The sequence below is a fragment of the Capra hircus genome, chromosome 24, assembly GCF_001704415.2.
Source record: "Capra hircus breed San Clemente chromosome 24, ASM170441v1, whole genome shotgun sequence".
Taxonomy (NCBI): Eukaryota; Metazoa; Chordata; class Mammalia; order Artiodactyla; family Bovidae; genus Capra; species Capra hircus.
The window spans coordinates 32,808,358-32,823,000 of NC_030831.1; the positions used below are offsets into that span (position 1 = coordinate 32,808,358).

The 14,643-nt window shown below is 41.5% G+C and overlaps 1 protein-coding gene across 6 annotated transcripts in view; it reads left to right on the forward strand.

Annotated features, from left to right (window-relative positions):
• Positions 1–14,643, forward strand: part of OSBPL1A (oxysterol binding protein like 1A) — a 220,225-nt gene that overhangs the window by 167,470 nt on the left and 38,112 nt on the right. For all 6 annotated transcript variants that reach the window (XM_005697037.3, XM_018039467.1, XM_018039466.1 and 3 more), the window contains one exon: positions 12,775–12,850. In XM_005697037.3, coding sequence (XP_005697094.2) covers positions 12,775–12,850 — 76 coding nt within the window. The remainder of the gene's footprint in view (positions 1–12,774; positions 12,851–14,643) is intronic.

A 14,643-nucleotide genomic window follows, 5' to 3' on the forward strand; every position in this document is an offset into this window, starting at 1 on the left:
GCTTATGCCCATTTTAAATTGAGCTGTATGTCTGTGTATTATTGATTTAATTTTCAAAATTAATTTTAGTGGAATATAGTTGCTTTACAGTGTTGTGTTTCTGCTGTATAGCAAAGTGAATCAGCTACATGTTTACATATATCCCTTCTCTTTTAGATTTCCTTCCCATTTGCATATAGTTCAGTTCCGTTCAGTCACTCAGTCGTGTCTGACTCTTTGTGACCCCATGAATTGCAGCACACCAGGCCACACTGTCCATCACCAACTCCTGGAGTTTACTCAAACTCACGTCCATTGAGTCGGTGATGCCATCCAGCATCTCATCCTCTGTCGTCCCCTTCTCCTCCTGCCCTCAATCTTTCCCAGCATCAGGGTCTTTTCCAGTGAGTCACCTCTTTGCATGAGGTGGCCAAAGTATTGGAGTTTCAGCCTCAGCATCAGTCCTTCCAATTAACACCCAACTCATCTCCTTTAGGATGGACTGGTTGGATCTCCTTGCAGTCCAAGAGACTCTCAAGAGTCTTCTCCAGCACCACAGTTCAAAAGCATCAATTCTTCGGCACTCAGCTTTCTTCACAGTCCAACTCTCACATCCATACATGACCACTGGAAAAACCATAGCCTTGACTAGATGGACCTTTGTTGGCAAAGTAATATCTCTGCTTTTTAATATGCTATCTAGGTTGGTCATAACTTTCCTTCCAAGGAGTAAGCGTCTTTTTATTTCATGGCTGCAGTCACCATCTGCAGTGATTTTGGAGCCCCCAAAAATAAAGTCTGGCACTGTTTCCACTGTTTCCCCATCTATTTGCCATGAAGTGACAGGATTGGATGCCATGATCTTCGTTTTCTGAATGTTGAGCTTTAAGCCAGCTTGTTCACTCTCCTCTTTCACTTTCATCAAGAGGCTTTTTAGCTCCTCTTCACTTTCTGCCATAAGGGTGGTATCATCTGCATATCTGAGGTTATTGATATTTCTCCCAGCAATCTTGATTCTAGCTTGTGCTTCTTCCAGCCCAGCGTTTCTCATGATGTACTCTGCATATAAGTTAAATAAGCGGGGTGACAATATACAACCTTGACGTACTCCTTTTCCTATTTGGAACCAGTCTGTTGTTCCATGTCCAGTTCTAACTGTTGCTTCCTGACCTGCATACAGATTTCTCAAGAGGCAGGTCAGATGGTCTGGTATTCCCATCTCTTTCAGAATTTTCCACAGTTTATTGTGATCCACACAGTCAAAGGCTTTGGCATAGTCAATAAAGCAGAATAGGTATTTTTCTGGAACGCTCTTGCTTTTTCGATGATCCAGCGGATGTTGGCAATTTGATCTCTGGTTCCTCTGCCTTTTCTAAAACAAGCTTGAACATCAGGAATTTCACGGTTCACGTATTGCTGAAGCCTGGCTTGGAGAATTTTGAGCATTACTTTACTAGCGTGTGAGATGAGTGCAATTGTGCAGTAGTTTGAGCATTCTTTGGCATTGCCTTTCTTTGGGATTGGAATGAAAACTGACCTTTTCCAGTCCTGTGGCTACTGCTGAGTTTTCCAAATGTGCTAGTATATTGAGTGCAGCACTTTCACAGCATCATCTTTCAGGATTTGAAATAGCTCAATTGGAATTCCATCACCTTCACTAGCTTTGTTTGTAGTGATGCTTCCTAAGGCCCAGTTGACTTCACATTCCAGGATGTCTGGCTCTAGGTGAGTGATCACACCATTGTGATTATTTGGGTCAAAGTATCTTTTTTGTACAGTTCTTCTGGGTATTCTTGCCACCTCTTCTTAATATCTTCTGCTTCTGTTAGGTCCATACCATTTCTGTCCTTTATTGAGCCCATCTTTGCATGAAATGTTCCCTTGGTATCTCTCATTTTCTTGAAGAGATCTCTAGTCTTTCCCATTCTGTTCTTTTCCTCTATTTCTTTGCATTGATTGCTGAGGAAGGCTTTTTTATCTCTTCTTGCTATTCTTTGGAACTCTGCATTCAGATGCTTATATCTTTCCTTTTCTCCTTTGCTTTTCGCCTCTCTTCTTTTCACAGGTATTTGTAAGGCCTCCTCAGACAGCCATTTTGCTTTTTTGCATTTCTTTTCCACGGGGATGGTCTTGATCCCTGTTTCCTGTACAATGTCACGAACCTCCATCCATAGTTTATCAGGCACTCTATCAGATCTAGCCCCTTAAATCTATTTCTCACTTCCACTGTATAATCATAAGGGATTTGATTTAGGTCATACCTGAATGGTGTAGTAGTTTTCCCTACTTTCTTCAATTTCAGTCTGAATGTGGCAATAAGGAGTTCATGATCTGAGCCACAGTCCACTCCTAGTCTTGTTTTTCCTGACTGTATAGAGCTTCTATATCTTTGTCTACAAAGAATATAATCAGTCTGATTTCAGATGTTGTCCATCTGGTGATGTCCATGTGTAGAGTCTTCTCTTGTGTTGTTGGAAGAGGGTGTTTGCTTTGACCAGTGCTTTCTCTTGGCAAAACGCTATTAGCCTTTGCCCTGCTTCATTCCGCATTCCGAGTCCAAATTTGCCTGTTACTCCAGGTGTTTCTTGGCTTCCTACTTTTGCATTCCAGTCCCCTATAATGAAAAGAACATCTTTTTTGGGTGTCAGTTCTCAAAGGTCTTGTAGGTCTTCATAGAACCTTTCAGCTTCAGCTTCTTCAGCATTCCTGGTTGGGGCATAGGCTTGGATTACCGTGATATTGAATGGTTTGCCTTGGAAATGAACAGAGATCATTCTGTCATTTTTGAGATTGCATCCAAGTACTGCATTTCAGACTCTTTTGTTGACCATGATGGCTACTCCATTTCTTCTAAGGGATTCCTGCCCACAGTAGTAGAGATAATGGTCATCTGAGTGAAATTCACCCATTCCAGTCCACGTTAGTTCACTGATTCCTAGAATGTCGATGTTCACTTTTGCCATCTCCTGTTTGACCACTTCCAATTTGCCTTGATTCATGGACCTGACATTCCAGGTTCCTATGCAATATTGCTCTTTACAGCATCAGATCTTGTTTCTATCACCAGTCACATCCACAACTGGGTATTGTTTTTGATTTGGCTCCATCCCTTCATTCTTTCTGGAGTTATTTCTCCACTGATCTCCCGTAGCATATTGGGCACCTACCGACCTGGGGAGTTCCTCTTTCTGTATCCTGTCATTTTGCCTTTTCATATTGTTCATGGGGTTCTCAAGGCAAGTATACTGAAGTGGTTTGCCATTCCCTTCTCCAGTTGACCATATTCTGTCAGACCTCTCCACCATGACCTGCCCATCTTGGGTGGCCCCACACGGCATGGCTTAGTTTCACTGAGTTAGACAAAGCTGTGTCCGTGTGATCAGATTGGCTGGTTTCCTGTGATTATGGTTTCAGTGTGTCTGCCCTCTGATGCCCTCTCGCAACACCTACCGTCTCACTTGGGTTTCTCTTACCTTGGGCCTGGGGTATCTCTTCACAGCTGCCCCAGCAAAGCACAGCTGCTGCTCCTTACCTTCGATGAGGTCACCCCTCCTGACCTTGAACGTGAAGTAGCTCCTCTCGGCCCTCCTGCGCCCATGCAGCCGCAGCTCCTTGGACCTGGGGTTGCTCCTCTTGGCCTCCGCCCCTGACCTCGGGCGTGGGGTAGCTCCTGTAGATTCTCATTAATTATCAATTTTATAAATATGTGGAACACTTCATGACTTTGCATCATCGTTGAGCCGAGTCCATGCTAATCTTCTCTGTATCATTCCAGTTTTAGTATATATGCCGCTAAAGTTAGCAGTGGATGTAATCCTTTATCAAATATATGTTCAGTTCAGTTGCTCAGTCATGTCTGACTCTTTGCGATCCCATGGGCTGCAGCACGCCCGGCTTCCCTGTCCATCAACAACTCCCGAAGTTTACCCAAACTCACGTCCATCGAGTCGTTGACACCATCCAGCCACCTCATCCTCCATCATCCCCTTCTCCTCCTGCCTTCAATCTTTCCCAATATCAGGGTCTTTTCCAATGAATCAGTTCTTCACATCAGGTGGCCAAAGTATTAGAGTTTCAGCTTCAGCATCAGTCCTTCCAATCAGTGTTCAGGACTGATTTCCTTTAGGAATGACATATGTGGTATGTATATTTTCTCTGAGTTGATAGCTTACCTTTCCATTGCCTTAATAATAAATAGACATCTTAATAGCTTCTTTGAACAGAAGGTTTTGGTTTTATGAAATCCATTTTACAACTTTTCTCCTTTATGTTAGGGCTTTTTTGGGTTCACTCTAAGAAATCTTTGCCTCTCCCTCTCCCAAATATTAACCATTGTCCTTGGTTCTGTCTAGTATCATTAATGATGTGTGTTCTTCAGGTTAGCTTGATCAGTATCTTTTAATGAGAATGACAACATTTTGAGAGTAAATAATAGCCCTTTTTGATTGCTATTGAAAAATTATAGGACAAATGGATTGTGGGACTCAACCTAGAGCCCTAGTTAATAGAAAACCAACTGGCATAAAATCTCAACATACTGAGTACCTGTGGTGTTCCAACCACAGTTTCAACAGAGTTCAGAATCTCATTTAATAAGAATTTAAGTAAATGCTCAACAGGAGCCTTGCATGTCCTTCAGTAATGAGTGGAGGGTTAATAAGAGTGTTATATTCTCTATGGTTGTTTATCCTGACCAGGAGGAAGAAAGGATAGAGAGTGATCCATTTCCAAAAATGGAACTTGATACTTTTTAATTAACTTTTAAGTAAGAGTATCTTTTTGCATTAACGTTGAGATTACTAGGCTTTTCTGCCCATTATTTTCTTTAAACGTTTATAAAAGATCTGCAAATTGTATCCCAGATGAACTATGTAAGATTTTACATAATTTGTGAAAATAAGGCTTTTAATTACTATGATAATTTACTCATGCAGCATCATTTTGAAATCTAGTCTTCAATTTTTTGAATATAATTTTTTATTTTAGTTTATTCCTAATGGCTTCCTTGTTTGGAAGACTTTCATTTTGGGTGTTTAGCAAACATCAGTAGTGCAAGCAAAACTACAAATGGTTAGTTTCAAATACAATCTGTGTTCTTTAGGATTATATTTAAATTGGGACTAATGGAAGGGATGATTTGGGGGAAAAGAGAAGAAGAATTCTGATAGCTGAAAAGGAGAGGTGATAAGCACCTAATGATTGCAAGAAGATACACACACATAAGTATAAAACACATAATACATGTGTAAGTGTACACATGTAAATTTTCAGTGTTACAGTTATACATGTTTTAAAGTCTGCTTCTCTATGAAATTATTTTCTTAGATTTTTAGTTCTTAGGATTCTTTTGATCTTGAATCAAAGGTTAGAATTAGATTGTTTTATGCTTTTCTAAATATCCTAATGAATATTCTGATAAAAATGGTTATTCCTTCAGAAGATTTAAGAAGTGGATCTGAAAATATATGTTAAGGAATTTGGTTTTGAAAATGTTTCCTTAAGAGATCACTTAAAGGCAGAAAATTTGATTATCTGTGTTCTTCATGCCTCACTTACCACTTATTCGTATCTTTCATTTTTTTGCTGGTTTTCTTTCTGTTGCTCATTTTAACTGAGATGTTAGGTAAAGACATACAGCATCTGTTAGCATGCAAAATACTCTGCAATGTGGGGCATGCAGAAGAGAATAAGACATAGTCCCTGATCTCAGGAGGAACTACAGTCTCTAGTAAGTGACAGATGTGTACAGAAATAACAGAGGATATGAATGAAGATAGGGAAAATTAAGAACTGTGGAATTTAAGCATACCATGGAACACCAACAAACCTCATTTCTTGAAATTAGCACATTGGAGTGCATTTAGAATTGCATTGCTTAGAGATGTCTGGCAAACACATGAGCATATCTCATTATTAGAGAAATGCAAATCAAAACTGCAATGAGTTATCACCTCACTACCCGTCAGAATAGCCATCATCAGAAAATCTACAAACAATAAATGAGGGAGATGGTGTGAAGGAAAGAGAACCCTCTTGCACTGTTGGTGGGAATGTAAATAGATAACAGCCACTTTGGAGAACGGTATGGAGATGCCTTAAGACACTAGGCATAAAACTACCATCTGACCCAGCAATCCCACTACTGGGCATATACCCCAAGAAAACCATAATTGAAAATTGGCGTATGTACCCCAGTGTTTTTTGCAGCACTGTTTACAATAACTGGGGCATGGAAGCAACCTAGATATCCTTTGACAGATGAAATAGACGAGGAAGTTGTGATATATGTGGGATATTACTCAGTCATAAAAAGGAACAAATTTGAGTCAGTTCTAGTGAGGTGAATGAACCTGGAGCCTGTTATACAGAGTGAAGTCAGAAAGAGAAAAACAAATATCATATATTAATGCATACATATGGAATCTGGAAAAATGGTACTGATGAACCTGTTTGCAGGGCAGGAATACAGATGCAAAATAGAGAACCGACTTTGGACACAGTGGGGGAAAGGAACGAGAGGATGGGATGAATTGAGAGAGTACCATTGAAACGTATACATTACCATGTGTAAAATAACTAGCTAATGGGAAGTTGCTGTATAACACAGGGAGCTGAACCCTGAACCAGTTTTTTAGATTCAACATATAGGCGACATCATCTGTATAGCTCTTTCTCTGTCTGACTTCACTCAGTAGGACAATCTCTAGGTCCATCTCGGATGTCCCTTTTCTCACTGCAGATGTAGCCTCCACCTGAAGTAGATCAGCCAGCCGTATCACCCTGCTGGAGATTAGTCCTGGGTTACGGGAATGGCTACCCGCTCCGGTATTCTGACCTGAAGAATTCCAGGGACTGTATAGTCCACGGGGTCACAAAAGGTCAACTGAATGACTTTCACTTTCATGCTGGGAGGCAGGGGCACGGGCTGCAGCCCTGGATCCCTTCCCCTGGGTCTTTCCTCCCCTTTTGTGAGGGCCTACACTGTATGTGCTGTTCCCGGGAGGCACATCCATGCCCATTCCCAAGACCCAGAGGAGCTCAGTGGCCTGGTGAAGACAGACGCATCTCCCAAAAGTGTGGGGGCCAGTGGTCTGAATTTGCACAGCGTGTTCAGAGCAAGAGGAACCCAGCACAGCCTTTGTGAGTCACACTTCACGTTAACTCGGTTCAGCTGGGGGTCTGTGTACACCCTGTGATGCAGGGCGTGGTGTCGGGGCAGCGGGTGAGCCCCGAGCAGCACGGAGATGAAGCAACTGGGACGGGACCTTCCTTTAAAGACCAGTCATTGTGCCCTTGTGTCCACAGTCAGAGTGGCATCTGTATGGTTGAAAATAGAACCGGGCCACATCGCTCTCAGTCCCTGGTACAGGGTGTTTTCTCTCTGTGTGAAGGGAAAAAGGAAGCATAGAATTCAGGATAATGACTCTCAGATAAACTCGAAGGCAAGAGAATGATTGATCTGTGTGCTCAGCCTGAAAACTCTGAGGCCCGCTCTCCATGGTTCTGATTTCTGCCTGGAGTAACGCTGCCTCATCCAAGATCAGTAGGGAGTTCTTATTATTCTTCCCTACCCCCGCGTGGAAGGAGTGAACATTTAAAATATAGAAACATACCCTTTTAAGTACAAATCATTTTCTTTAAATTTTGATCTACCTAATTTTAAAAAATCCATTCCCTCTGCTTCTTTAGATAATACTGCAGATTTCACCTCCCCTTAATGATTGGGCTGTGGACTGTGTTGTTTCTCATTGACTTTAGACTCACGTAAATGAGTAATTTTGTGCTCTTCTCTACAATCTGAGAGCAATCCTAGCCTTATGTGTTCAGAAGTAATCACGGAAATCCATTATGTCCAATAGTAGACACAGGTGATTTTTGAGCATTTGAAATGTGTCTAGTGTGACCACCAAGAAGCTGAGTCTTTAGTCTTACTTAATTTTAATAAGGATAGATTTTATTGTGTTAATTTCATAATATAGTTTGTAAAAGTGAAGCAGTACAAAGTATTTTGCCATTAAACATAACATTACTGCTTTGGTAAGACTGCATTTCATTTTGTTAAAAATGTGGTAGCTAAATTGAGATGTACTCTTAAGTGTAAAATCAACACTGGATTTTGAAGACGTGGTGTGGGAGAAGTATAAAATATCTCACTAATATTTTTACTTTGATTACATTTGAAGTGATAATATTTTGGACCCTATTGGGTTTAATCAAATATATTATTAAAATTAATTTATCTTGTTGCTTTTTTTTTTTTTAAAGACGCTACAGAGTTTAAAATTATCTGTGGAATTCTCATGTTTCTCTGATACAGTATACAGTATGTGTTAGTTGCTCAGTCATGTCCAGCTTCTTTGCGACCCCGTGGACGTAGCTCGCCAAGTTGCTCTGTCCATGGAAGTCTCCAGGCAAGAGTACTGGAGTGGGTAGTCATTCTCTTCTCTAGGGAATCTTCCTGACCCAGGGATTGAACCCAGGTCTCCTACATTGCAGGTGAATTCTTTACCATCTGAGCCACTGGGGAAGTCCCATTTCTATGATAAGTCTCTCAACTTTGGCACTACTGACATTCAGTTCAGGTCAGTTCAGTTGCTCCATCGTGTCTGGCCCTGCGACCGCGAGGACCACAGCACGCCAGGCCTCCCTGTCCATCACCAACTCCCGAAGTTTACCCAAGCTCATGTCCGCTGAGTCGGTGATGCCATCCAACCATCTCATCCCCTGTCATCCCCTTCTCCTCCTGCCCTCAATCTTTCCCAGTATCAGGATCTTTTCAAATGAGTCAGTTCTTCGCACCAGATGGCTAAAGTATTGGAGTTTCAGCTTCAGCATCAGTCCTTCCAGTGAATATTCAGGACTGATCTCCTTCAGAATAGACTGGTTGGATCTCCTTTCAGTCCAAGGGACTCTCAAGAGTCTTCTCCAACACCACAGTTCAAAAGCATCAATTTTTTGGTGCTCAGCTTTCTTTATGGTCCACCTCTCACATCCATACATGACTACTGGAAAAACCATAACCTTGACAAGATGGACGTTTGTTGGCAAAGTAATGTCTCTGCTTTTGAATATGCTATCTAGGTTGGTCATAACTTTCCTTCCAAGGATCAAGCATCTTTTAATTTCATGGCTGCAATCACCATCTGCAGTGATTTTGAAGCCCCCAAAAATAGTTAGCCACTGTTTCCACTGTTTCCCCATCTATTTGCCATGAAGTGATAGGATTGGATGCCATGATCTTCGTTTTCTGAATGTTGAGCTTTAAGCCAACTTTTTCACTCTCTTCGTTCACCTTCATCAAGAGGCTCTTTAGAAGCTGGATAATTTTTTGGTGTGGTGACCTGTCTTATTCCATGTGGGACGTTCAGCAACATCCCTGGACGAGCTGATGGAGACCAACTTCCCACCCAGCGCAGGAATGCCTAGCAGGGCCATGACCGAAAGGGATCCTCCAGCATCTGTTTGAAGCCCTTCCTTGTTGAGATCTCTTGTCTCCCCTATTTGGAATTAACTTTAAGACAGGTTATGTTTTATGTTAGCTGTTATGTTGTTATTTAGTACCTAAGTTATGACCGACTCTTTGTGACCCCATGGACTGTAGCCCGCCAGGCTCCTCTGTCCATGGAATTCTCCAGGCAAGAATACTGGAGTGGGTTGCCATTTCCTTCTCCAGGGGATCTTCCTGACCCAGGGATCAAACCTGTGTCTCCTGCATTTGCAGGTGGATTCTTTACCGCTGAGCCACCAGGGAGGCTCATAGCTGTTATGTTAGCTTTATAGAACGTTAGGTTTATATTATATTTACCTTGGCTGTCCTGTAGCTTCCACCAGTGACCCTAGTGTTGATCTCTTAAGTAGCACAACATAAACCAAATTCTTTTTTTTAATTTAGTTTTTAATGGAAGGATAATTGCTTTACAATATTGTGTTGGTTTCTGCCATACATCAACATGTATCAACCACAGGTATACACATGTCCCCTCCCTTGTGAACCTCCTTCCTACCTCCCACCGCATCCTACCCCTCTAGATTCTTTATGAAAGGAGTAGTGTGTACCAAAAGGCCTTACAAATTTCCAAAACTCATTCATCAAATACTTAAACCTCTATTCCGAGTAAAGCTTGGATGTCTCTTATCTCCTGCCTTCTTGCTTGTAAAATATGTCTTTTTTGTTGTTGTTGTTCTTGCCTTTAATTGGAATAGTAACCTATACACATACATTTAATGTAAGCATCTGTCGGGGACAATACAGTCCCTTATTCAGTTTTCACAAAACTTATTTTAGGCTCATAACTTCCTAGACATAGATTTTGTTTTTTAACAGACAAGAGATGAAAAATGTAGTTGATATGCATCTCTAAAACTGTATTATACATGCAAATGTTAGGTAATGGCAGAGATTCTATCCCTTGATTCAATTGTTCACATCATCGAGATTGATAGTCTTAGATTGTATAGAGAATGTGATTTCAGTACCATCTGTGGCCACTTATCCAGCAGATTGGGCAGATAACAAATCTGCCAAATGAGCAGTGTATGTTCCTGAAAAAGGAAAATCAGAAGGATTCTACCATGGAGGATCTTAAAATATTATTTATTTTAAAACTTAAAATTTTAGTAACTTGTATAATTTGAAGTAGTTTATAGAATATAGATTCTATAGAAGGTAAAAATTTTAATATTTTCTTTAATTTTAATTGGAGGATAATTACTTTACAATATAGTGATGGTTTTTGCCATACATCAACATGAATTGGCCACAGTATACATGTGTCCCCTTCATCCTGAACCGCCCCCCTGCCCCTTCCTCCCCACCCCATCCCTCTAGGTTGTCCCAGAGCACCGACTTTGGGTGCCGTGCTTCATACATCGAACTTTCACTGGTCATCTATTTTACACATGGTACTGTATATGTCTCAATGCTATTCTCTCAAATTTTCTTTAATATTTTAGTTACACGGGTATGTTTCAAACAGCATTGGAAAACCAGCACCCTTGACCATAACCTAAGATAATGGAAAAGAAAGCATCATTATAAGGGTGTTTCAGGAAGTTGTTCGGGGCACCCCCTGCTCCTGCCCCTGGTAGTGCTGAGATCTCAGGATGCCTGAGCTCAGGTATGTTGCTCATTGGAACAGCAGACGCTTCACTGACAACAGCCACCCTCCTCTCAGCAACTTCTCAGCTCCTGCAGAGGCTTTGGGAATGTTCCTTCTCTAGAGGTTAATTTGTAGAGGATTTTCCCATATATCCAGAATTGGTTGAGTTTGGTTCTGTATCAGTACCTCTGGGAAAGTACTGATATATGATGCCCAGCCTAAATTTTACTTTGGGTTTGGAGTTGGCATTTTCCCATTTAATTTCTTAAAAACAACCTGATAATAGGTTATCAGATGGCATTTTTGTTTCCATTATTTAATAGCTAAAGGAAAATAATTTATTGAGTATCAGAATGTGAGAATTCTGTCTTAGACCAGACAGCAGGTCAGATATGCCAGAACAGTGTCCCTCTGAGGTGGTTTGAATAGCTGGACAGCAGCGCAGGAGGGTTAGGAGATTCTGATCAGGACAGCTGTGAGGATGTGGGGCCAGTTGATCTGCTCTGAAATTTTTCAGGGCCCAAAATAGCAGTGATTGGGGATATAAGCCCAGAATGACCCTGTTTTAGCCTCTCTATGATGATGCACCTTTTCTCCAGTTTTGTTGAGAAATAATTGATATACCTCACTAAGGTTAAGGTGTACAGTACAGTGGTTTGAGTTGCATATATATTACATTTTGCAGTATTGTGACATGATTACCACAGTCGATTTAGTCATCATCCATCATCTCTCCTGGTGATGAGAACTCTAAAATCTACTTTCTTAACTTCACTATGTATCTTAATTATATCTTCCAGTGTTACCTATGTCACGTTGTACATTATATTCATGGTACTTCTTTATCTTATAATTGAAAGTTTGTGCATGTTGACCACCTTTCTCCATTTCTCTCCAGCCACAAATCTGATCTTTTTTTTCTGTGAGTTTTATGAGGCTTTTGTTGTCATTACATGTTGTTAGATTCCACATGTGAGATCGTGAAGTATTTGTCTTTGTCTGACTTGTTTCACTTAACATAATACCTTCAAGGTCCATCAGTTTTGTTGCAAATGGTCAGGTTTCTGCATTTTTTATGGTTGAATAATAATCCTCTCTTTGTGAGTGTGTGGGTATGTGTGTCTGAGAGAGAGAGAGAGAGAGAGAGAGAGAGAGAGAGAGAGAGAAATACATACCACATCTTACTGTCCATCTATCAGTGGACCCTCAGGTGGTTACCATGTCTTGGCTTTCATACATAGTGCTGCTATGAACATGGGGATGTAGACATCTTTTCAAGTTAGTGTTTAATGTGTTCCCAGAAGCAGAATTGGTAGATATTATGCGAGTTCAATTGTAATCTTTTGAGGACCCCCCACACTCTTTTCTGCAGCGGCTGTGCCGGTTTACAGTCCCACCAGCAGTGCACAGCCTTCATTTTTCTCCACATTGATGTCAGCATTTGTAATCCCTTCTCTTTGGGTGATGCTATTACAGGTGTGAGGTGATATCTCATTGTGGTTTTAATTTGCATTTCCCTAGTGACTAGTGATATTTAGCATCCTTTGTGTTGTTGCTTTTGCACATGCAGATTTTTACGTGCATATTAATGTCTCCTTAATGTATGCCTGTGGCTTTCGTGGTGATGACAGTAGCTTCTTTTCCCTACTGCCAGTGCTATTAAGGTTATATTATTTTTCTTTTCTTTTTTTTCTAGAACAAGCCTGCCCTCCCCTATGTTTTCCAGAAATGACTTCAGTATCTGGAGCATCCTCAGAAAATGTATCGGAATGGTAAGTTAACTCTCATTTCCACAATATGAAGCTGATACGTGTTTCATGCATATCCTTGGAAGAGAATCTTAATGTTGGCATAAGTGATACACAATGTTTCTGAAAACTTTTGAGAATCAGAAATTAGGAAAATTCTTAACACTAGGTTTTCCTGTCAGAATTTTAACCATTTATTATGTTATTTAATGTGACTTTCATGTGACTTTTCATTATAAGGAAATAGGAAAAGAAAATGCTCTTGCCTCTTTGTCACACCACATTTGTATGTACCCATGGAATTACTCTGGAGAAGGCACTGGCAACCCACTCCAGTACTCTTGCCTGGAGAATCCCAGGGATGGAGGAGCCTGGTGGGCTGCAGTCCATGGGATCGCTAAGAGTCGGACATGACTGAGCGACTTCACTTTCACTTTTATGCACTGGAGAAGGAAATGGCAAGCCACTCCAGTGTTCTTGCCTGGAGAATCCCAGGAACGGAGGATCCTGTTGGGCTGCTGTCTCTGGAGTCTCACAGAGTCGGACACGACTGAAGCAACTTGGCGGTGGCAGCAGCAGCATGGAATTACTCAGAAATACTCTCAGAAAGAACAGACTCCCCACAGTATAGAATATAATTTCACTTACACTTCTGTGCACAGAGCAGATTTTTGTACTTTGTAAGTGTGGTATATGTCAGACATTTGGAATGTGTTTTTGCTTAGTTATCTGCAGGTGGATCTGATTTTTCGGGAGGAGAGAGATGGATGGCGAAACTGACTATTGTATAAATCCTACGCTTAGTCACTTCAGTTGTGTCCAACTCTGCGACCCCATGGACTGTAGCCCACCAGGCTCCTCTGTCCATAAGTTTCTCCAGGCAAGAATACTGCAGTGGATTAACATTTCCGCCTCCAGGAGATCTTCCTGATGCAGGGATCGAGCCTGTGTCCCCTGCCTTGCAGGCACATTCTTTACTCTCAGAGCCACCTGAGAAATCCATATAAATCCTTAAGATTCCCTTTAAAATAGTAGTCCACGTCACTACCTTATGCCAGTCAGGCTTGGATTCTGAGTAAAGTTCTCTTACTTCTTCCAGCATAACCTTTGACCAGCTAGAATGATGAAAATTTTAAAGCATGTGAGTCTTGAGCTGCTAAAGAATCTGCTTGGGCATGACCTTTCTTATTTTTGCAATTTAAAGTGCATCCTTAGTACCCCAGGAACTGTCCCTGCACTGGGAAGTGTACTGTGCTCCATCGCTTCAGTCGTGTCCAACATTTTGCGACCCCATGGACTGTAGCCCACCTGGCTTCTCTGTCCATGGGATTCTCCAGGCAAGAATACTGGAGCAGGTTGCCATTTCTTCCTCCAGGGGAATCTTCCTGACTCAAGGATCAAACTTGCATCTCCTGTGTCTCCTGCATTGCACGCAGATTCTTTACCCACTGAGCCACCTGGGAAGCCTACTGGGAAATGTAGTCACTTCCTAAACATGTTCATTCTGATGTCTGAAATCCTTTTCAGCTGTTGGGGTGCCCATGTTAGCATTTGTCGAACACTCGGGTTCTCTGCATGCAGTAATGTCACCTGAGACTTCCTGAACATAATTTCCAAGGAGATAATCTCAGAAACATCTATTTTAAGGGCTTCCCTAGTGACTCAGTTGGTAAAGAATATGTGTGCAATGCAGGAGACACGGGTTTGATCCTCAGGTCGGAAGATCCCCTGGAGAAGGAAATGGCAACCCACTGCAGTATTCTTGCCTGGAGAATTCCATGGACGGAAGAGCCTGGCAGGCTATAGTCCATGGGATC